This window comes from Perna viridis, chromosome 3 (genome assembly GCF_037379345.1).
Source record: "Perna viridis isolate PV_CMFRI_1.1 ecotype Kerala chromosome 3, ASM3737934v1, whole genome shotgun sequence".
Classification (NCBI taxonomy): domain Eukaryota; kingdom Metazoa; phylum Mollusca; class Bivalvia; order Mytilida; family Mytilidae; genus Perna; species Perna viridis.
In genome coordinates this window covers 10,612,833-10,636,669 of record NC_142447.1, presented here as the reverse complement: position 1 = coordinate 10,636,669, position 23,837 = coordinate 10,612,833, and the positions used below count along the sequence as shown (strand labels likewise).

Sequence of the window (23,837 nt, the reverse complement as noted above, 5' to 3'; positions counted from 1 at the left end):
TGAGATTGGCTTCATAAAAGAAACAAATGACATGTTTTTTTTTTTAAATAATATGATCTTCAAAGTCCTGATTGTATGCCATTACTTCTTTACTACAGGCTTACCTTGACTTTTCATCAGGCAATTTAGCTGGACCACTCCAAACCGATTTATCTTCATTTGTCGTTTTTGAAGCTGATGGTTCTTCAGGTTTTGTCAAAACTTCTTTCTCATTTGAATCTGCAATGAAGTAACAAAGTGAAATATTTCAAAATTTACAAGAATAAAAGGTAAAATTTTGTGTTTTTCAAATGTTTATAATGAGAGTAATAGAGAATAAAGGAATTTTTCTTTTTATCTTCAGCATACTAATTCAAATACAAGTTCTCTTCATGAGTAAAGTACAGTTATTAACATAAATTTGTATGATTTATATCAAAGGCATGATTTCCTTCTGTACATTCCAATTATGAAATTATTATCATTTTCTCAGTATCTCCTGACACCATGTGGAAGAGAAAAGTCTTTTTCATGAATACACAAACTACCACACTCATGTAATATAACTGATAAAACTTTGAAAGCAATGCTAGCCCAATTCTGTGTTCCTCAAATTAATATACATTACATGTGCTGTATCCATATCTGCGAATACGGAATTTTTCAGGTTCTTAGCATTCTCTTACGCTTTTGTACACTTCCTGTCGGAAACACGCAAAAGTCAAGCAATTATTTTTGTTGTTCCTAGCCATAAATGAGCACAGTGTAAGTCATTTTATGAATCCTCAGCATATATTTGTATAACTGCAAGTGTTTATTAAGTCCTGTTTCAATAATTCTTATAATACCTTCATTTATTAACTTTTACATGTGGGTACAATTTTAAGGTGTACCTACGATTTGGTATGCGATCCCGGCTTCGTTGCCTATTATTCGTGTATAGGATTTTTTAACTATATTTTGTTCTAATGACAGTCATTTGTAATTTTTATAATTATTTTTTATTATGTTTAAAGATACAGGATACTAGTTATTTTTGGTGTAGGCTGTCAATTTCCCATTCCTTGGCGGGTGGTTGTCTCTTTGACATATTTCCCATTTCAATTCTTTATTATAATGTTAGATTTTCAAAATGAGGATTTTTATCATGTATTTCTCAGCAATTTGATGATTTGGTTTTCTTTAATTTTACTAAAAAACATGGATGTAACTTAACACTAAAGCATTCTCAGTGAAACTTTTTTATTGATATTACAAATATTTTTATGCACTCAATTACACATGTGTTTATGTACAATGTATGTTTAAATCAGTGAAGTCAAAGATGGACAGTATTGTAAAATTTGTTTAATTTTTCTCTTTGTAGCTTTTTACCATATGTTTATGAATACCATAAAGAATATCGGGTTAACTGTCTGCGTTGATTTATTTGCCCCGCTGCAATACATGTAATCTAGAGGCAGAACATTACAAAGACCTTGATTGCAGTACTGTGTCTCTTTTGTCCTCTGTTTTTTGTTAGATTCCTGAGCTTTATCTTTATTTTTAGGCTTTTGTATAACCTCTTTCTTCCTGTAAAAAGTATGTTGTAAACATTAAATACACTTTGTTAATATTCAGTGTCTTTCCTACGGCTTCCATTTTATGCATATAGAGTATAAGCCAGCTTTCAGCTTGATTGATCCATACGATATATTCTCTTCAACTTAATATTGAATGTGGTAGTTACGGTATATACAGGTATTACTTCTATAGAACTGACCATAAATTAAACTCGGAATGTTTCATACTATTCTATTAAAACACATGTTCAACTATGCATCATGTAGAGAGTGAAAAGTCTTTATTAATTGTAAATAATTGGGGTAAATGTATTTAGTACATATCATCAGTGATTTTTGTATACCAACATGTATTGGTGTGTATTAGGAATACAACTTTCTGAAAACTTTACAAACCACTTTAGAAATTTGACCAAAAAATGTTTTCAAATAACCTCTTTTTTCTTGATTTATGAGTTTAGGTTGCCCTGTAAACACGAATATCAACTTCAGGTAAATTAAATTTACTGAAAAAAAAATCATTCATAAAGTGTCTCTAATATTAAGACTGTCATTAACCCTATCTGACCTTCAAATTAAATTCATTAAGATTAACCCTATCTGACCTTCAAATTAAATTCATTAAGGATATATATCTAGATCTGCAATGGAGGTTTTTTTTCTAAATTACTATAGTTATTATGATTGCAGATATAAATTGCTTATCAAACTGGCAATAACAAAATGTTACAATACTTCAATTATGATTTTAGAATGGGTCTTTCTTAAACTAAAGTTGTGATAACTACATGTATTTCTATATATTTTCCGTACTATATACGTGAGCATGTTAAGCAATCAATTGACATAAGACTTACCTATGATGATAATTTAACTTGTAAGAACAATCTGGGCAAAGTCCTGAAATTACAATACAGTTATTAAATACAATATAGAGTAGGATTGATTATCTAAGTTAAGAAAGGTTCATTTATAAACAATCAATAACTTACAGTACAGATTCTCTAGTGCTTGTGAAGAACATGTTACATGTACATGTATTTCTATTTATTGTGAAAGTACTATTGTTCATAAGGTACCAATTTTTGTGGTTTTCGTGTGTAGGTTAAACCATGAAATTTGGTTCCCAATGAATAGTAGATTCCCATTGATGTACACTGAAATCTTCAAAACCACAAATTCAAGAATCCACAAACTTGTGTTTCTTCTCTGATCAACCAAAATTGATATCCACAAATTGAAGTACTTTGACAGTACAACAAAAATTTAAAAAAAAAAAAAGAAGGGAAAAATATAATAACAGGACAGGACTATGCTTATTCTCCATCCAATAGATGTGCTGAACTCATTTATTCTGTTGCTGTTATAGAATACTGTAAGTGTAATGGGGGAGCTAAGTTATACATTAACCACCAAGGATCCAATCCTAGACTCGTTGGTGACAGTCCAGTGACAAACTGATTCTGCTTTCATATTATGAATGACTAACTCAATAACTCTCTGAACACCACCATGGTTTTTGTTTTAAATGGGTGCAAAAAGTTATTGGAGATCATAATGTATCTCACAAAATCATATCTTTGCCATCAAGGATTGACCCCTTAGACTCCTCAGTGACAAGCCAGTGACAAACTCATTCAGCTAAACAATTATTCTTTAACCCAATTAAGTCAACTAACTGGCTATTTAAAGCAACTACATCTTAAATGATATGCTGTGCTGCCAAAAAAGTTTGACATGACTGGATGTCAAGACCTGGCTATAAATTTTGCATATGCAAATATACAATATACTCCAGCCATGTGATCTAACAGTACATACTTAATTTTACCAATGCATTTTTCTTTTCTCCATGTTCCATGTAACCAAAGTTAACTTCCCAGCTCCTTAAGCCTCCACATTCATTACATTTCTTATTCCCACAAGAAAATTGTCCTAAACAAAGACACAATAGACAAATAAGTATATTATGTTAGTCATCAGATTTTAATCACACTTTGGCCAAGAATAATAAATGGTCCATGAAAAAATATTGAAGTAAAATGATACCAACTTCATCAGTTTGAACAGTTGGTTTATTGATATGGGAACTTCCATCACAAGTTTTTTTTCTGATTTTTTTTTTTTTCAATTTCACAGATCCCCCAAAAACATTGATGATGATGACATGTTTAAGTACACGATAAAAGCAAAGTCCCTCTAAAAAGATCATCTGAAAATGAAGTATTTGATGCACTGAAAAAATTGGTGATTAATTTGTTTCTTAGAGGTAACAGTTTAACTACTCAAACAGTAGAAATATGATCATACACCATTCATAAAACAATACTCTATATGTAAAGGTAATTTCAATTAATTAATATAAATAAACATAAGGTGACTAAAATAATATTAACATTTGGTGCCTTTTTCAAAATGTCTCTCACAGTTAGAAAAAAAGAAAATATGCAAAAATTTGTACAAAAAGGTCCAGGTTATTTTTTCTAGAGAAGGCCCAAGTGGTATTTGAGGCAATTTTATAAATTTTATTTTTATTACTTCCGGTAGTTTTATTATTTTTCATCAAACTGATTTACATGTAAAATGGGCAATTACATAAAATATAATTAATACTTGTATTATATCTATAAGGTATACTGGATAAATCTGGAAATGAAGATTGTCCAGTTAGTATTATATCACAAGACCAAGAATAGAAGAAATGAACCCACAAGGTTGCGTACAAATATTCAGTGAGAACAGATTCAAAATATGTATTTTGTTTTAATACAAGGATTTCAGTGCTGTGCTTTTGAAAGATATTTAGGTCTTTAAATATGTTATGTTCAGATATATTGGATGTACACAGAGTGTTTTTAACTGTTGAAATGGACTTATCCTGCACCAAATTCTACTTCTAACTACCCACAGTAAAAAGGGGAGCAGTTATGCACATGTCGTAAAAAAAATAAAGAAGTATATATTGATATTGATAATAAAATGTTGGTCAGTTGTAAGTCTCACAATAAAAATGGCAAACTGTAGTTAAAACGAATGGAAGTGTACTACGGTAGTACTCCATTACAGTTGTGGTCAAGTATTGTCATTTTCATCATTAAGAGGAAAAGCTGAAGTGTAATAATGTTGCTCATAAATATTTTTTAGGGGATCATAAGTAAAGATATGTATATTCTTCTTATATAAATCTAAATTTTACCATAGAGAGAGGAGAAATATTTTAAATCAAGAGCAGGCTAAAGGAGAATCAGTATCTCCAAAGTATTCTAAAGGATTCTGTACAAAACTTAGAAAATAAAAACCACATTTTTTGTCTGTGTTTGGCATTATGAAACCAATTAAAAGTTTATTTCTTCATCCTCAGGTACTTTTCATGATGGTCAAAGAAGTACAACTGCATTTGTTTCTTTCGATATGGTAAAAAAAAGTGCTAAAAATTGTCTAAAGCCAGAAAAAATTATGAAAAAGATGTTATTATTACTTAGTGGTGATGTACAATTAAAATAGATAATTGAGGGTAAAAAAGAACTACTCCGCCTTTTCTCAATACACCCAAAAAAAAAAACAACTTCAAATGCAGAAACAAGAAATTCTTAAAATATTTGGAACAATGATAAAAGGACCAAAGTAGTTCCATCTAACAGAAGCTGAAATTTTAGTAAGATATCTCTGGATATAAAGAACAGTAACTCCTCTTAGAATTTTTGTGTGAATACAGGAGCAAAGAAAAATGTGAAGGAAAAAAGTTCACCTAATTCAACTATAATTTTAGAGCCAGACCAGACAAATGCCATATACCGGGTAGATTCCCTTTGTCTAGTGTATATAAAGTATTTCTTTTGTACAACAAAAAAGACTGGGTAGTACCCAAATATTTGTTGGGGTTGAGAACCAAGAAATTATATTCAACTGTCCATCCTAAAAAATTACACATTTTTCACCTTTTCCATCCACAACTTCTTTTTCAATTCTCCATCTCATTGCAATCTAAAACAAAAATATAAAAAACTGAAAATGTTAAACTGTGAAGAACATTTCATTTTAATGTCTTCTGAAACCTGTGCATCTAACAATGATATAACAAAATCATATTTATTTCCTCGAATATACAGGCTAAGAAGCAATCACTTCATTAAGGGATTCAATTGCATTTAAATGAAGAAGACAAATGTTGTGACACTGCAATGAGATGGGGAAGGGGGTGAAACAGCTTACTTCATTAGACATTTTTATCTAAGGAAATACAAAGAGCATGTGCCAAACTCCTAAATATCTACACTACTTTTGCCTATAGTATTATAACAACTCCTGGCAAAATATTTAGTTGTACAAAGTATGCCCTTTCTAAAATATGTTTTCACTTAAAAAATATTTTTTTTAAATTTGTCATTTCTGAAAGTAAGTTGAAATTTTCACAGAAGCTAATGTAAGTGAATCTTCCTCTTTACATTAATTTGAGCAACATTTGGTTAAAAATACAAGTAAACCATTTTTTAGTTGCAGTTATTGAATAAGCATGCACATAATTAAGCTGAATGAAACTGAGTGTCATGGATGAGGTTGGTGATAATACAATAAAATGTATTTAACTTACAAAAGTGATTAGTACAAGTCATTGAAATGAAAACAAATATAAATAATGATATAAGTGCCTTGAAGTGTCATGGACCCAAATTTTCAATTATTCCGGATGCTTTCATTGGAAATGAGATGTTATTATTTACACCTCTGATAAATGACCATATATGAATTTTGTTGTGATCAAATATAGAACTTATTTTTGTATTTAGTTGACAAAATCTACTGTTTTTTCCAGTTTTGTTTACATTTTAATTAATTCAATTCTTATTATTATGTATTTCTATTTAAAGCCATAAATATGTGATGAATAAGCTATTACATGGCATATTGCCCTGATACCTGCCCTTAACTGTCTCAGGTGTCATATTGCCCTGATACCTGCCCTTAACTGTCTCAGGTGTCATATTGCCCTGATACCTGCCCTTAACTGTCTCAGGTGTGATATGGGAGTCAAAAGGCTGACACTATTATGTAGATTGCTGTGTAACAACCTATAATCATTATCATGCTAATCGCATGTTATATAAAAGTAAACAAAAGAATAACATCACCTTATTCTCCTTGTACCTGCTGAGATCTGTGATACAATACTCTTTAAATAATTTGTCATAATATTTCTTTGCTAACTGCTTTTCCCTTAAATATATAAATCAAATATCACTGCATTTTTTTCGTTCATTCATCTGTAACAATCTTAGTCCCATAACCTTACTTTCAGCCATGGTTATTTATTTTTCTTGTAAAAATAGAGACCTTAATGTATTGATCATGAATACTTCATGTTTACATGTATACACAAATGTAAATAGCATTTAATTTAAGTTTAAAAAAACGTAAAAAATCAAACAAGCCAAAAAATCTCTAATTCAAGTACAGATTCTAAATGTCCCAAATTATATTATCCACCTGGTAAAACCACCCTGTACATCAGCTTCTCACAATTTTGGACACTGTAATCTAGGAATTTCTAATTCATACAAAAATACAGTCTCACGAATGGATAAGTGGTCATACATTCCTATAAAACATGCTTTTATACATCAATCAAGTCCTAAATATAATATGTAGGCCTAGAGTATGTGTATAATTTGGAAAATGAGGTTACCATGTCTCCTCAGATTCATCTTCTTCATTCCATAAAAACCTGTGGTTTTCTTTGATGATGTCGATGTCTCTTTTATCCCTAGAACTAAACAAAAATTATCAAATTCATCTACAAAGTAAATATATCATAACATTACTTCTCAAAGATACAATTATTAGTGGATTTTTTTATGCTCATTTCTGCATGTATGTTTTACCGTAGTTCTCTTCACAGACTTGTTTTGCTTAAGTTGTCTTTTTTGGTATTCCTATCTATGTTTTGTCCATGATGGATATAATTTGGAATTCATTTTATTTGTAATATGCTTTACAAATGCTTTGTGACTCCTTATTTTAATGAAAGAAGGATGGATCTTATCAACTTATGTCGCTATATTTTTAAACCAACCCATCTCTTTTGAAGTCAGACTTTGATCCTCCATAATATAGTATGTAGTCATTGATGAACTTCTTGTGACGTGCAAACTAATATAATGTCAAGGAAATGTTCTTAAGAAAAAAATACAGCATGTATACATTTGTATATTAAAATGAATAAAGTCTGGAAGCCTATTACATAGCAAATCCTTATCCAGAGTTTTTGGTAAGGATGAAAGATTGTTTAAGTTGACGACAGTACATTTATAAAGAATTGGGAAATCGATGGAATTTTCTATTCAAATATGTATCAGTTATATATCTTCAAGGATTCAAATTTACTTTCAAGAGTGGCGGGTCCTGAATTTTTCCAAATTAAAAATCAATGGTTTACTTTATTAAAGTAATGAGTCAACAATGAATTGTCAATGAATAGGGTTAAAAATCAAGGATATACAAATATAGGTGACTGAAATTACAAAATTTCTAAGGTCAGAAATAGGAGGTCTAGAATCTCAGACCTACACTATACTTCATTCCTTGCTCTCCACTACATCACCAATTTGAAAAATAGGATAAAAATAAGAAAAAAAATTTAGTACTAAAAAAAATACATTTAGATCCAAAATGAAAAGGAACAGAAAGTGTTTCATTGTGAGAGTGTATTTTCATGTTTTTTTTGTATTTTTGGCTTCCGGTTTTAAGTCTGAAGTGACAATTTAAACAAGGATACAGCATCCATACTCAACATGTGAAATCTCTGGTTCTTCCATTCTTCCCTGTAGATAAAAAAGACATTATACTGAGAAATATACAATAACAGACTGGTTACGAAATTTTTAAAAATAAAAAATATACAAGGTCCTATGACCAACAAACAAAATGTGATTATGGCTTCAATTTTTACTTGTATAAATTTCATGTGATCAACTTAAAGTTAATGAGGATTCAACACTTTCTTTATCACAATTATAAATATTACAATGATTACTTTTGCTAAATGAACTATATAAATATATATATATATATATATATATCATTTCTTTTTCAAATCTTGTCTTTTTTTTTTGTTAGAATGATTTACAATGGTTTATCTTATAACCACTTTGTTAGTGGTGCAGGTTGTGTTATTTATTCAGGTAAGACTTCTTGAAAGTTAAAAATTTAAATTCATCATTTTTAGTGATCATATTTCTTGATCATTTTTACTTTAATAACAGCAATACTAATGAAATAATTAAACAAACAATATACTTACTTGCTATATTCCTCTTCTAAATGTCTTTTGTTAACTATCTTTTCTGCTGTTTTCTTTTTTGTAGGAATCAGATCATTTCTTGTTTCTCTATATAAAAAACAATGATGGTGTCATATAATATTTTAACCGCTGCAAAATATTGACCCTGGGGTTATAAATATCATATATTCTACCCCCTACTGCAATATTTTAACGTCCCTGTTATAATATTGTACCCCACCCTACCCCCCATGCCATAAATTAACCCTTTACTGCAATATTTCAACCACTTGGTCCAATAAATTAACCCCCCTTAATGACATTTTCACCCCAGCTTCAATATTTTAACCTCCCTGTTATATTTTACCAGGGGCGGATTCAGGCAGGGGCATGGTGGGTGTGTGCCCCCTAATATTTGCAAAGCATGGGTTGTCAAGGGTAGATTTAGGCGTTTTAGGTTGAGTTGAAACGTTAATTTCTTGCTAATTGTACTGCAAAAGATTGCACCCGCTCTAGAAGAATATGCCAAAATATTAACCTCAAAAAAAATTTATGCCTCGCTCCGCTGCGCTAAATTTTAAGTGTGCACCCCCCCCCCCCCAATCTAAAAAATCCTGGATCCGCCCTGGTTTACCCCATTACATTTCCCCCCTGCTGTGATATTTTAGCCCCTCTGTTGTGATAATTTAACCCCTTTTTTCATTCAACTTGCATTAGGGGGTTCAAAATATCTGTGAGGATTAAAATATTATACGGGGGGGGTCAAAGTTTCGCTATGAAATTTTAACCCCATGATCAATATCTAATGTATCAAATGACATAAGTATCACTATAAGTAACATATAATATACATGGGATTTTCTAGACTTGATAAGTTTCATCAAGAACATACCTTATCCTCTCAGCTTCAGAATCTGTCTCAAATTCTGACCCATAACCTCCACCTTGGTGTATCTAAAAAAATTACCATTTTTCAGATTAGACCTCCTTAGTATTTACAAAAATGCAACAAATTTTAACAAAAATGGACAAACTCAATTTTAGAGGACAAACCACAATAGACATTCTGATCATGCATGTGTAATTAGTAAAATGAGATGATGACTCCCTGTTACATTTTTTTTGTTTTGACCTCCATACAGCAAACAATAAACATGACATATTCAGTAGAAGATTTGATAACTGTTTTTTTTTCTACAATGACTTGTGCTTTTAGTCCTGAATTGCCTCTGCTCTCAGTTCAACTGATGGTCTCCAATAGGTTTATATATTTTGTTAGATGAATTTTTATCAGTTGAGCTGATTTCAGCAGTTGGCATTTAATTCTGAGCAATCTTTTGACCTTTGCTCACAATAATTTTGGCTTGTTAGCAAGTTCATAATCATGGCAGTGTTAGCACCCATATTTTTGCATCAATTTTTCTCAACAAACTTTATCATCAAAGACTAATGGTAATTTATTATAAATCTGTCTTCCTTGTTTATAATTTCTTTATTCTATAATTTGGTTGTTTTAACTACTTCTTGGACAGCTAGGTGTTTGTGATATCACACCATGGATGATGGGTTATAAATTAGCCATATAAAATGCATCATTGCAATTGGTTGTTGTGTGATTATGTATTATTTCCTATAAAACCTGATTGGTCGAATGCACATTATGATGTTTCAAATGTTGTTCTCCTCAGACACTATTTGTGGCATCATAAACAGACAATCGCTTGAATTTTTCACCATGACAGAATGTCAAGCAGCCAAAATATTCTGAAGAAATCAGAGAGAAAAGGGTTTAAAAATTTGTGAAGGTTGAACATCACAAAATATCAACTCTTTTTAATTTCGACATCATAACAAACTTGCCAAGGATCGTTTGTTATGATGTTGAAATAAAGTAACTCGAGTTAATATTTATTTTGCAATATTGAACTTTCACTCATTATGAAACCTATAATTATAAAATCAATATCATTTTCATAATAGTTTAGTTGCAGTTTTGGCACTTACAAAGTGTTAACTTGATAGAAACCTGTTCTGAAATACCCAAATTACAACTGCATTAAATTTTACCATAATTTTTCCTAAAATATATTAATCTTTTAGCAAAAATTAAATCATGTTTCTGTCATCTCAAAACTAGGCACCCTGCTAATGAACAGTTTCCAGATATCTTGGTTGCTACTGCTACAGATTAATTAGTCAAATTAGTACCTTGTAGATATTTCTATAACTGATTGCAGCACAAAGGAGGAGTTACTTCTATATACATAATTCAAACTTCAGATAAACACATATGTACAGAAATTTGTTTTTAATGATTCTGACTGAAGTGATTAAACTGAGATGCACAAGAAGAATTACAATGTAGTGTCAACAGCTAGACTTCTTTATATGAATGAATAACATGTTGAATTTCATAAGGCTAAAGCCAGAAGTCTTTCCCTCTAAATTAACTTCTTATGTACAGATTGAGAGAAGTGCATGAATCCAAAATACTTTTACATCTGTAACATTTCAATATCTTGGGAACCTAGGTGGTTAGGTACTCAGAATTTGGAACAGTGGTAAATTTTGGCAAGCTGAACAATACTATTCCAAAATACCGGAAAAGATATGATGCCCATAGCCACTGCAACCGATTTTTCCTACTAAAATTTCAAAATTGTGCAATTTGAATTAAATTTGGTTTTTAGGTTGAAACTAGTATGCCTGCTCTAAATTTTGAGGTTTCACGATAACTTATTTTCCCCACCAATACTTCAAAATGCTGCAATTTGGAAGAAATTTGGTTACGATATGCAGAGTCTGAAATTTAAAGTTTCAAGTCAATGTGTGCATGAGACTTAACCCACATTCTGAGAAATGTAAACTTTAATTATGATCTTTGCATATGTTTTCAACTGGCATGTGAAATTAATAAAAAAAAAAAAAAAAAAAACATGTACAGCACGTGCTGAATTACTTCCTCTAATTCATGTATGTATGAAAACACTGTAATGCAGCAGAGTTACATGTGTACTTTATGTGAATATCAGACTTCTGGATTAGATCCAGACACTTTGAGAAGAAGTGATGCCAGCCAAGGTTCCTCAGAAATAGGGGGTGCTGGGACATTTGCCAATTTTTTGTCAATTTTACACATGAAAATGACAAATTTTCCATTAAAAAGGGAGTGCTAACCCCCTGCACCCCGTCTGGATCTGCCACTGGAATTAAACGGGTAAAACACTTAATTTAATTCTTCCCAAGTGTTTAACCACAATTTACTAAATCTCTTTCTATTTGTCTCAATGCTCTGAACTTTCTCCCTCTGTTTGTATGCAAATTTACTTAGGTAATGATGTCAAAAAAGCATAGGACAGTTCTGACTAGTGAACTTTTCTTTTTTCAACAAGGATCTAAATGAGAAGGATTATATATCCTCATCTCAATCCCTAAAAAATCTAGAAACATTTAGAAATATGGAAATTCAGAACAAAATCTTTATATGAGTATAAAAGAATTAAAAAACATAGATATCATAATTATCATGGATTATCTGTATCTCTAGGCCATTGGATAAGCCTTAGGCTTCTACAGACTCCTCATTGTTTAAGGTATACTGGTGATTTTTCTCCATGCATATATAATTAATACAAGTACTTAAAACTAGAAAAACATATATGGGTGTGCACCCAAACCTGAACAAATAAATGTTAGGATTCCAATCCTCATCATTAAATGCTGATTCAAATGAATTCACTGATTTCACAGTTACTGTAGAATCGGATTAACTGTTCCATTGATCCACAATTCTTACAGAGATGGAATGTAAACGTTGTAGGGTTCCTTTGGATTTCTAGTAGAACTCAAATCCGCTAATGAGAACATATTCATCAACTCTATGAATCAATTTAAAATGTATCATATATTGTATCTACCTCTTAAGTGGATAAACCTAAGCACATAGGCACTCTTCATGACTTAAGTACCTGCCTTTGTAAGAATCATGCAAAATCTGAAAAATGTGATACACCCCAAAAAAAAAGCTACATATTTTTATTTTTGTAATTAAGTTGTTTTATGGGTGTATATTATGAAATGTGTAATTATTCATTCCAATCTGTCTGCTCTCAGGAGATAATCAACATTGAAAATCCAGTAGATTCTATTGTATTTTAGTGTCACTTACCAAGTCTCCCTTAATTTTGAAATCTACAGTGTATTCTATATAATTTTTATCTCCTATGATTACGGGTTATATGTAAAACTAAATATTAATTTTCTGTTTACTAAAGCATTTTAAACAAAATATCAAAAATAAAAATGTGTGGGCTTTCCAACCATGTATCTCATCTTGCATGATTCTTAGCTGGAGTGGTACTTAGGTGACAAATGTCTTTGACAAGTTTTGTTGCAAACTATATGCTACACATAACTTTCTTCTATAGACACCAGTTGTGTATTCCACTACACTTACACCATAATATTATTAATGAAAATACATGTATGTTAATCCCTTTTGAGATTCGGCGCTGGAGATTTATTTTTGTTTTGTTTTGAGCAACGGTGGTGGTCAAAACAAAAAATATCTCCAGCGCCGAATCCCAAAAGGGATTACATGTATGTCCGTCATAGTGTCAATACAATCAAACGTATGGTTAATCAATTACAAAACCCGTTGAATTTTACTAATAATGTTGGTACATTGTCCTTATATGTTAATCAAACTTCAAATCTAAGTCTTGAATAAATAACTTAATTAGATACCTCAGCTAAATTTAGTGTACGCTCCATCGAAAGTGAAACTGAAAGTAGAACAGGATATTCTTTGGAAATGACCTATTTTCATACTTACGGTATAATGCCTTACGTCTATCATCCGATTTATATTACATATGCAAAAGATAATTTCTAATCATTAATAAAAGGTTAAGGATATGAAATATTGTGTTCAAACGATATATATTTAATAATTACATAATCAAATTGCGGTATTTGAGATTTTCAATTCATTAAATACCCCTTTGCCTTGATAAACTAATCCATGATGGCTGCGCCCAGGATTTGTGTTCCAGGTTTAAATATAATTTATTCGAAACTTTATTAAAACCTAGGTCTTCTTGAGACTGGTTTTGTTTTTACACAGAAGCTTAAAAGTTCATCAATGATTGATGTGTGGGAGAGCTTTTAGCATCTCTTAACTGTGAAATATTCTTGTTTAGCAAAAAATCCACACAGAGCGTCTAATGCATGGCGTATAAACTTTAATATTGTCATAACTTAATCATTTTTTAAGATAATTGAAAAATTCTTTTGGTTCTTAAAATTGAAAGTAATGGGCGTACATAAATATTCAGTTATTTAGATATGCACTTGTAATGGGGGAGCATGATTTGACTCACAAAATTATACTATGCCATGATCAAGGATTTCCTCTTTCCCTGCAACCCTCCTCTTTTTTATTTGGATATTGATATGTCGGGGTCAGAATGATGTGCCATACAAAAAGTTGGCGATTCAGCAGTACTGCGGAGTACCACCCTTCAACCGCTTCTAACAACTTTCAAGTTAAAATCCTGCACGTCACACCTATCTAGTTTGATTCCGGAATCATTTTCCAAGATACCGATACCATATATGCTACTAAAATTACATTTTTTATTGAAGTTTTGATCATTTTTCATGAGAGACCCTACTTTGTTGACATTTTGAATTGTAATACATTTGAAGCAGCGTGAGACGAGATTAGGCAAAGAGGAGAGTTGCAGGGTCAGAGGAAATTTGGGCAAATCCAACCCTAGAGGGCCAAGTCAATTAACTGGCTATTCAAATCTCACTACTTACTACAACGCAGGTACATGTAGGGTGTCCTGTCATACACTTTTGAAGACTATTTGACAAAATTCTGCATGAATTATTGACTTAAATTTAAATATAGACTTATATATTAGTGTATAAATCACAGAAATGAAAATTTATACCAAAAGTATGAATTAATTTATCCTTTGAATACTCTTCACAGGTCCATAATTTGTTTTGGTATAACAAAGTTATGAAGATTTTAAATTTGGGAAGTGGTCTTTGTTTTATATTGTTTATTCACTTACCGATTTGACACATTTTTTTTGTAGCTCTGAAATATGGGTCAAGTTGTCTTATGGTCTTAAAATAAACTGCTCTCTGCTTAGTTTTTCCAGTGACAGTGCTGGTAACTGTTTCAACTTTACTGTACAAATATATTTGTATGTAGAGTATTGATGAATGTGTTGTTGTTTTTTTTTATTAGGACAGAGGATTTGTCATGTAGATAGCGGGACATCTGGTGGCAATGGTACTTATCAGAGAAATGGATTTATTTACTCAAGCTTAGCTGGTTATCTAAAAACAGACAAAAATGAGAATGGGCAGGTGAAATTACACTTCTGTCAGTGATGGCAGTTACTTAATATGAGGCAGGTGTAACCCTGTAAGAATGAAGTTGACTATAGTGATTTTTTTTTAATAACTATACTTATAAGTTTTACATCAACCAGGATTTATTTTTCTTCATAACTTAACAAAGCTTTAAGATGTAAGGTTTAAAAAGTTAAACATTTTGTTTTTGTTAAATAGGAAACTAGTAAAGATCAGACTAACTCACTGTCAGACTGAAATAGGGCTCTAAGTACATCTAAGGTCGCAGATTAAATTTGTTTTGATTATCATTATCTTTACTTTATACACTATAGATAGTAACTTAAAAAGAAAGGTGGAGTATATCACTATATAGAGGCAACTATTTCACTGTATTATGGTGTTTTGGGGCAACATGCAGCCTGCCTAGTGGTGTGAGGGTGTCCTCATTGTTCATTTAAGATCCATGGGTGGCCTTGAGTTGACATTTTCATCTTGGTTTTTCACCATATACATTCATCACTATATCTTTTCTGTATTTTGATAGTTGATGAACATGAATTCTTCATTGTAATGTAAGTTTTTGGATTTGCTTAATTATCCTTGTGTAATAAATTAATGGATTACGAGCAACCAAAGTATATATATATATATGTATATATATATACCAGTATATATAGACTAATGATGAATGAACATTTGATAAGGTTATGTTTTTATACATACGCATTTATATAATGGTGATAGGGCTGTCCGTTAATTCCTTCCTATCGTTACACTTGCTAATACAATGACAAGGGGGACCCATCTCTTATCAGTTACTCCTCCTATACCACTGAATGCAATTGAATGAAACTTTCACAGAATGTTTATTACATGTTCTTTAACACATTCCTATTGTAAAATTTTATCCAAATTATTTAGTGTTTTTACATGGGCATCATTTGTTAATACATGTATGGGGATTAGGGAGACTCATCTCTTATATTTTACTTTTCCTGTACTTCTGAATTGAATTATATGAAATTTTCACAGAATCTTAATTACATACTCCCATTGTGCACCTCCTATTTTAGATTTGATTTGAATCAATCTAGGGGTTCCACAGCAAAACATGGAATTTGTCATCAGAATATGGGAACATGGGGGTCCCATCTCTTATTTGTTACTCCTCCTTTACAACTGAACTGAATTTAGTGTAGTTTTCCCAGATTCTTTATTGCATGTTCTCATTGTGCATTTCTTATTTAAGATTTTAATTCAAATCAATCTGGAAGTTGAAAGGTGCATATGATCAAATTGCAAGTGAGGGGGTATCAAATTGGTGAGCATTGGTTTATGTATACAAATGTATATTGTTACAGGTTTTGATTGAAGTAAAAACAGATATTGAACAGAATGTTGTACCAACTGTAGATGCTATAGTGACTGCCAGAGTAGGTTTCTTTACATTAGATACATGTAATATGGCCTGTTATAATATATTTTCATATTTCTTTAATAATCCTAGGTAGAATATCAACCCTAGGACCTGTGCTGATATCAATGGTGGTGGATGTACTAATTCATGTGATATGAAAAATGACATGGAATATTCTATATTTCCTTCCATACTGATAGTTTAGCACACACGTGTGCATATTTGAGCAGATAATGGTCTGTCAAGAAACATTAGTGAAATGAATGGGTTCAGTATACTAATCAAACCCATTCAGAAATAAATTTAAGTTTTCATTCTGCAGTGAAGATATTTTCCATATGAGTATATATAAAATATTTGATTCCTTATCAAATATTTTAAGATGATTTTCTTATAATATACAAATACCTCTATTCAGTCCACCCAAACACACACATATATTGACTAACACAGATGTAATTCCTCTTTCATGCATATTATTACTTAAAATAAATCTACATATTTTAATTCAAATATCAGTGTATATTTTAAATTTTCAATTTGGGTATTTTATATGTAGGTGAAAATGTTTATGTTGTAGATTGTATCAGTCAGTTAATGAACTGAGCTCTGACTAGGGAAATGCTTGGCAAAGCCTAATATTTTAAGCCACATACTAATACAATGTAGTTTCTTTATTCTTTTACACTAGGGTAATAAATTAAAATGTATTTGATTAGATGGTCATGGATAACAAATCTCATTTAACTACCAATACAATCAATTAAGAGACATAATACAACAAAATGTATGCTGCTTTTGAGAAAACAAATACAGAGCATACAAGTACAAATGTCCTTTTTTTTTGTGTATTTCAGATAACAAATGTAAATCCCAGATTCTGTAAATGTCTTATACTCAATGTTGGTAAAGTTGCTTTAAGAGAACCTTTTAGAGGACAGTTAAGGTAAGTTAGAATTTCAGAAGTTTTCAGCAGGCTGTAAATGCCAGCAATCAATTTCACAAAAAGTTATAAAATCTACTGTAAGTTTTAATGATTCAATGAGATCTTCTGTTCTACAATAGAACTTTTGTCTAATTTTAAATGTACAACTTTTGGTAAAATCCACCCATGCATCATTGAAACTATAAGTGTTTTGAACAAAATAATCGCCCTTATGGTATTTCAGTTCAAGTAAGGGCTCCCAAAATGACCAGTATTTTCTGTGACTCTATAGTGGCTTGGGCATCTAGTTTTTTCCCTTTGTCACTTCACAACAAATAGTTTTCCATACTTTTTTGTACTTTTTTCCCTTTGTCACTTCACAACAAAGAGTTTTTCATACTTTTCTGTCCTTTTCCCCTTTGTTACTTCACAACAAAGAGTTTTCCATACTTTTCTGTCCTTTTTTTCAAGATGCTTGTAGATGTTGAATTGAGTTTTGACTTTAAGAGAAAGTTACTTAACATTTTTTGCAGAATTTTTTTAACTAGGACCCTTTGATTTCAAAACAATTATATTTTACCCGAGCCCAGGTTGCTCATTTACTTTTGTTACTTTGTATGTATTATTTTTTACGGTAGTTTATGTTCTTTGTTGTGTATGTCTGTTTTCCATGTTTGGTCTTTGTCCCTGGATTACATTGTTTTTATTTCCGCTAGAATCTTGGTTCCCTTGATTACTCTTAGATGCTTTCATAATATTGAACTGAATTTTAGAACCATCTCCATTACAAATTCCACACTGATCCAAAATGGCGTCGGTTTTTAGTTCATATAGTTTCAGATAGGGGTGAGCAGCTGCAAAATCTATTACCATATCATATATCAAGGATTTTCAAAATGTATACCTTATCAATTATTTATTGATATACAAAAAAGATCACGTTTAACCATACAGTCTTGTTGATGCTTGTTGAAATAAATTATATCTTGTCCATTCACACAATTTTTGAAATGATTTCTTGACAATAAGGTCTAATATCTGCTTCAGATATGCTCATACACATCATTGATTTACATATGTACACTTTATGAGCGTTGCACTTTTTGTTGATTTCAATTAATCTTTTTTTTGTTTTTTTTTTTTTTTAGAAAAGAAGATGTAAGAGCAACAGAAAAAGACAAGGTATTAATCATTAGCTACTAAAAATTCCAATCACCTCCCAAAGAAAACAGGTCTTCATTGTCTAGTTGCAATGCTTCATTAACACCAAACTAGACAAAAGTATCAGTCTTTCAAATTTTATATGTGTATTAATATCTAAGTAAGAGCCTAATAGTTCTAATTTGGTAACCAAATAATGCGTAATATACATATAGAAAGCAGTAATTAATTGGAATCTTCCATTGTGATGTATATTAATATTTCTTATGTGACATGATTTTTGTTGTTTTCAAAAAATCTTAAAGACATCTTCAATATTTCTTTCCTGGGGTATTCACAATATAAAGTCTAACAACACCTCTCTGGGGCTCACTTCAGGGGTGAACATGTGAACTGATTTGTTTAGTTGCCTTGGCCTGAGATATTCCCAAATCTATTAATGTTAACCCCAGACTTGATCTCCAAATGGAATATTGATAGATCTTTTTTGCCAAGATAATCCTAAATCTAACCCCTGATGACCAAATGGATTATTCATAGATCTTCTAAGTGAGATAATCCTAAATATATATTTATATAAGCCTCAGACTTTACCTTCAAATGCAATAGTGATAGATCTGCTTGGTAAGATATCCCAAATTTGTTAATATTTGCCCCTGTCTTCACCTCCAAATAAAATATTGATAGATCTTCAAGTGAGATAATCCCAAATATATTAATGTAAGGCTTAGACTTTTCAATCAAATGAAATACCGATAGATCTTTACAAGATACCCCAAATCTATTAAGGTTAACCCCTGACCTAACCTACATATGAAATATTGATAAATCTTCTAGTGAGATAATCCCAAAATATTAATGTTAGGCTCAGACTTCACTCCAAAATGAAATATTGATAGATGTTCTTGGCAAGATATCCCAAAATATTAATGTTAGGCTCAGACTTCACCCCAAAATGAAATATTGATAGATGTTCTTGGCAAGATATCCCAAATCTATTAACGTTAGCCCCTGACTTATCCTCCAAATAAAATATTGATAGATTGTATAGTGAGATAATCCAAAATACATTAATGTTAGGCTCAGACTTTACCCCCAAATGGAATACAATTAGGGCTTCTTGGTGAAATATTCCGTAGTCTATTATGTTAACCCCAATACTATTTATGTTAACCCCTGACTTGACCCCTAAGTGGATTATTGATGAGATAATCCAATATATGAATATAAGGCTCAATTAACTTTAAGCCCAAATGGAATATTGATAGATAACCCAAAATCTATTAATGTTAGGCTCAGATTTGACCCCCAAATGAAATATTGATGGAGCTCTTGTCAACTGATTGGGGACAAAGCTTAGACAACAGACTAAACACTATTTATAACACTAATTAAAAACATACACTGAGAAATTAAAGAAAAAATAAGCAATTTAGACTCCACTAAAAATTGGGAGTATGGACCAGGTGCACAAATAGGGTAAGGGTCATCTGCTTTTCTGGAAACACTTGCTGAGTTGCTCCATTGGCTCAAAAAGTTTTACTATGCCTAACACATACTCATATAAGTGAGATTACACTATGCTTGCAGAATAATACTTTTTTTTCAGATTGAGATGTACAAATGTTTTAGACCAGGGGACATAATAGTTGCTAGAGTAGTATCCTATATTTGTATTTAAACATAATGTATTGATAATTTAGCTGTAAAAGAATGGTAACTCAACAATTGAAATTTCTAATACATGTAGTATTATTTGATTAAACCTTGTCTTTCCAGTTTGACTTCATGTTAAATTGTTTATTTCTATCTTGTTAAACCAGAAATTTCAATGTATTTTGGGAATTTGACATCTCCCTTTTGAAATTATAATTGCTGTGTATTTTTTTCACAAAACTCAATTCAGAGAGTCACATTTGAAAATGTGTTTATGTAATATGACAGTCTATGGAAGAGCACACTTTTTGGTGCATATTGGAAAAAAGTAAGTACTAATATAAAAATCATTCAACATCAATGAAGAAAAATATTCTTATATACAAAAACCTAAAAATTCATTTACTGATTATTATTTCAAGGGGAATTAATTTGTTTGGATTGCACTGTGAAAAAAAATTGGCTATTTAACTCTCAAAAAGATCATAGTCATACTTTTGATATTATTGAAAAAATCTATACTTTATCAATTCAAAACAAAATCTTTTTTTATAATTTTAATTCTATGGAACTAAATATTTTATCTTCAATATATAGCTCAAAAGGTGCTACTATTTTCCCAAATTTCTCTGCATAATGTATTTCTTAGATGGCAAGCCATAGATATTTTATTCTACCAGGTGTAACAAAGAGGTAATAGCAGTAAGAGCAATGGCTTAAAGTCATATTCTTTTGTACTTTTCCTTATCTAATAATAGCTTTCACTAGGTGATGCTCATTCTTATTTATTAACAACAGCAGAGAATGAATTGGGTGTTGTCATGGCAACCAGTGAAGCAGGTACTATTTTATTTCTTTAAGCAACTTCTGCTTCACAGAATCTGTAAAACGTCAGGGATCCAGAAATTCCAAACAGAAAGGTGGCATAGTCAAGTGTTTTCTGGTGATTTCTTTATAATCAACAAAATTTTCCCAGCATGAAGGCCCCTCTTGGATCAAATAAAGGGAAAAACTATTGTTTTTGCATTGCTCTGCCTACTTTTTTTGGTCAACAATTTTAGTATTAGTTTGTTGATATTTATAAAATTTTATAACAAGATTTGAAACTACAAAAGGAAGACTGGATATGAATTTTTAGGTTATGACATAAACAGTTTTGAATAAGGGGCCAAAAAGGGTGTCTTAAACGGGCATTTTCCTTATGTCCATAAAAATAGTTTGAGTAAAAGTAATTGAATCTTGTATAAGTTTTACTACAAGGTGCCATACCACAAAATGAAGTCTGGGATTGATTTTTGGGGTTTTGACTTGAGCCAGGCAAGTATCAGGGTACTTCAAAGGGCCAGAAACAAGTTTCTCTGATTTCTGGATGATAACTAGAATGAAAGGAAATGGACTGCTTTTAAATTGTACCACAAGGTGCCACATCCCCACAGGAACATTGGGATTGATTTGCAGGTTTTGACTGAAACCATTTAGGAATAAGAGCCAAAAACTGACTATTTCATTTCTGGTCAAACTTTTATCCTGTTTCAAATGTCTTATCATAATAAAAATTCAAAGCTCTGTCTAGTTTGAATGGTGCTTCCATACTTGCCCCAACCATTCAGGGTTTGACATCTTAGGTTGTATCAAGCTGCCACTGCAAACCATTTAATTTTCTTTTGTTGAGAATAGCCATGTGACAATACCTGAAAAGACTGGTAAAACAGTTTTTAAAGGAATCAAATATTCACAGTCAATGCTATATATGCATGTCTTTCAAAACAAATTATTAAGATATTTCAAATAACTCATTTAATTATACATGTACTAGTTTAAATCATTCTTTATACCAAATGATTAAACGACCCTATTTATTAATGTTAGAATAGTCTCTCATTTACTTGAACTGATAAATGACCACCTTTTTCAATGTACTGGTCTAATCTCCTTATAATGGATCTGTCAGTTTTTGTACCTACGGTAATATGTTTGTGGTCATAATGATTTTAAAGGGAACATCTAAGATATTGGTTCATGAATAACAATTATTTTTAGATCTTTCTTTATTTTCAGGTGCTAACATGGATCCAATCAGCTGGTGTGAAATGAAATGTCCGAAAACATTAGTAATAGAACACAGAAAAGTGGCCAAGGCACAATCTCAGTACATTCAATATACAGATACCTAAATAAAAATATATTGATCAATATATGATTTTTTTTTTTAAATAGATGCATGAATTGCGTTTTGTTACTTATTCTTTCAGAATGACTATTGTCAAGCAAATGGAACATTAATGTTATCCAAAATACATTTTATGAAAAATTCAACACATGGGTGGCCCCTTATGTTACCACTAGTGCAAAGTTGGAACAATGTATTGGTAATTTAGGAATGTAAATTCATCAATTTTCACAGCCACTTATTGTGCTCAGTTAATGCAACAAACTATGGTAAGAAGAACATCCTTGACATTTAAAGGTGACACATATTTCAGAACATTTGTCAAAAGTTAACTTTTCAGCTCACCTGGCTGAAGACTGTGAGCTATTGCAATCACTTGGTGTCCGTTATCGTCGTTGACGTATGTCGTCGTCCGTTGTCATTAACAATTTTTCAGAACTCTTCTCCTCTGATAGTACTTAACCAACTGGAACCAAACTTGGTATGAATGTTCCTTCAGGGTATCCTGCATAGAACTGGTGTGGGGATTTTTGATTTGTCGAAAAACATGGCCTATGTTACTAAAATTAGAATATTGGGGTCAGACAGTAGTTTTTCGCATATATATCTCCAAAACAGTTAGGTTTAGCTAAATTCTGACAGTAGTTTAAGTGTTCAGCATGATGAGATCTATCTGTTGTCCATTTTTTGTTTTAATCTGATAAGCCATGTTGGAGTTATTGCACCTTTTTGACATTTATTTTGCTATTTTTAATGTTATTTCTTTCAAAAATCTTTTCCTCTGACACTACCTGAGCAGTGGGAACCAAATTTGGTATGAATGTTCCTTAGAGTTTTTTCTCAGAACCGATGAAGGGATTTTTTGATCCATGGAAAAACATGGCTGCTATTACTAAAATAGGACAAAGAGGTCAGTCAGAAGTTTTTCTCATATATCTCCAAAACCTTTAGGTTTACATTTAATTAATTCTTTTTATTGCTGAAATGATTCTTATTATAAGGCCTAGAAAAGTCTCCAGGTATTTGGTCAAAGTTGTGAGAGGACTCCTTGTAAGAGTTATTGCCCTTGAAAAAAGAAAAATGATGGTTTTTTCTAATAGTTTTCAGCCAATATCTTGAAAACTATGATGGATAGAATGAAACTTTCAACTGCTGAAATGATCCTTATGGTAAGGACTATGGGTCAAACTTGTCTGATGACTCCTTGTTACTGCCCTTGAAAGGCAAAAACATATTTTAGCAGTTTTCAGCCAATATTTTGAAAACTATAATCTTTCAATTGTTGAAAATGACTCTTATGATAAGCCCTACCGAAG

At 31.2% G+C, this 23,837-nt stretch overlaps 2 protein-coding genes across 4 annotated transcripts in view; one reads left to right on the top strand and one right to left on the bottom strand.

The window, feature by feature from the left end:
* LOC148620976 (protein FRA10AC1 homolog) overlaps window positions 1-13,635 on the bottom strand; it is a 28,290-nt gene extending 14,655 nt beyond the window's left edge. For both annotated transcript variants that reach the window (XM_088574927.1, XM_088574928.1), the window contains exons 1-12: window positions 13,564-13,635; window positions 9,710-9,771; window positions 8,839-8,925; window positions 8,314-8,359; window positions 7,612-7,688; window positions 7,225-7,308; window positions 6,671-6,755; window positions 5,480-5,525; window positions 3,363-3,476; window positions 2,399-2,441; window positions 1,457-1,551; window positions 105-219 (exon numbers count right to left, since the gene is read on the bottom strand). In XM_088574927.1, coding sequence (XP_088431053.1) covers window positions 105-219; window positions 1,457-1,551; window positions 2,399-2,441; window positions 3,363-3,476; window positions 5,480-5,525; window positions 6,671-6,755; window positions 7,225-7,308; window positions 7,612-7,688; window positions 8,314-8,359; window positions 8,839-8,925; window positions 9,710-9,771; window positions 13,564-13,590 — 881 coding nt within the window. In that variant the 5' untranslated portion in view covers window positions 13,591-13,635. The remainder of the gene's footprint in view (window positions 1-104; window positions 220-1,456; window positions 1,552-2,398; window positions 2,442-3,362; window positions 3,477-5,479; window positions 5,526-6,670; window positions 6,756-7,224; window positions 7,309-7,611; window positions 7,689-8,313; window positions 8,360-8,838; window positions 8,926-9,709; window positions 9,772-13,563) is intronic.
* Window positions 13,602-22,544, top strand: LOC148620975 (exosome complex component CSL4-like). 2 transcript variants are annotated; one of them, XM_088574931.1, is made up of 8 exons: window positions 13,602-13,652; window positions 15,083-15,204; window positions 16,554-16,625; window positions 17,467-17,555; window positions 18,683-18,716; window positions 20,305-20,355; window positions 21,110-21,191; window positions 22,410-22,544. In XM_088574931.1, exons 1-8 carry the CDS (start codon window positions 13,631-13,633, stop codon window positions 22,523-22,525), a joined length of 588 nt encoding a protein of 195 aa, XP_088431057.1. In that variant the 5' UTR covers window positions 13,602-13,630; the 3' UTR covers window positions 22,526-22,544. The 2 variants fall into 2 exon arrangements, with proteins under 2 accessions (XP_088431057.1, XP_088431056.1); XM_088574930.1 differs by lacking the exon at window positions 13,602-13,652 and adding an exon at window positions 13,825-13,871.
* Window positions 22,545-23,837: the final 1,293 nt, after the last annotated feature.

Coding starts and splice junctions, on each gene's coding strand:
- LOC148620975 (XM_088574930.1), top strand. CDS start 13,841: ATGATGGCTGCGCCCAGGATTTGTGTTCCAG. Junction 13,872..15,082: donor GCCCAGGATTTGTGTTCCAG/GTTTAAATATAA, acceptor TTTTTTTATTAG/GACAGAGGATTTGTCATGTA. Junction 16,626..17,466: donor ATGCTATAGTGACTGCCAGA/GTAGGTTTCTTT, acceptor TGTGTATTTCAG/ATAACAAATGTAAATCCCAG.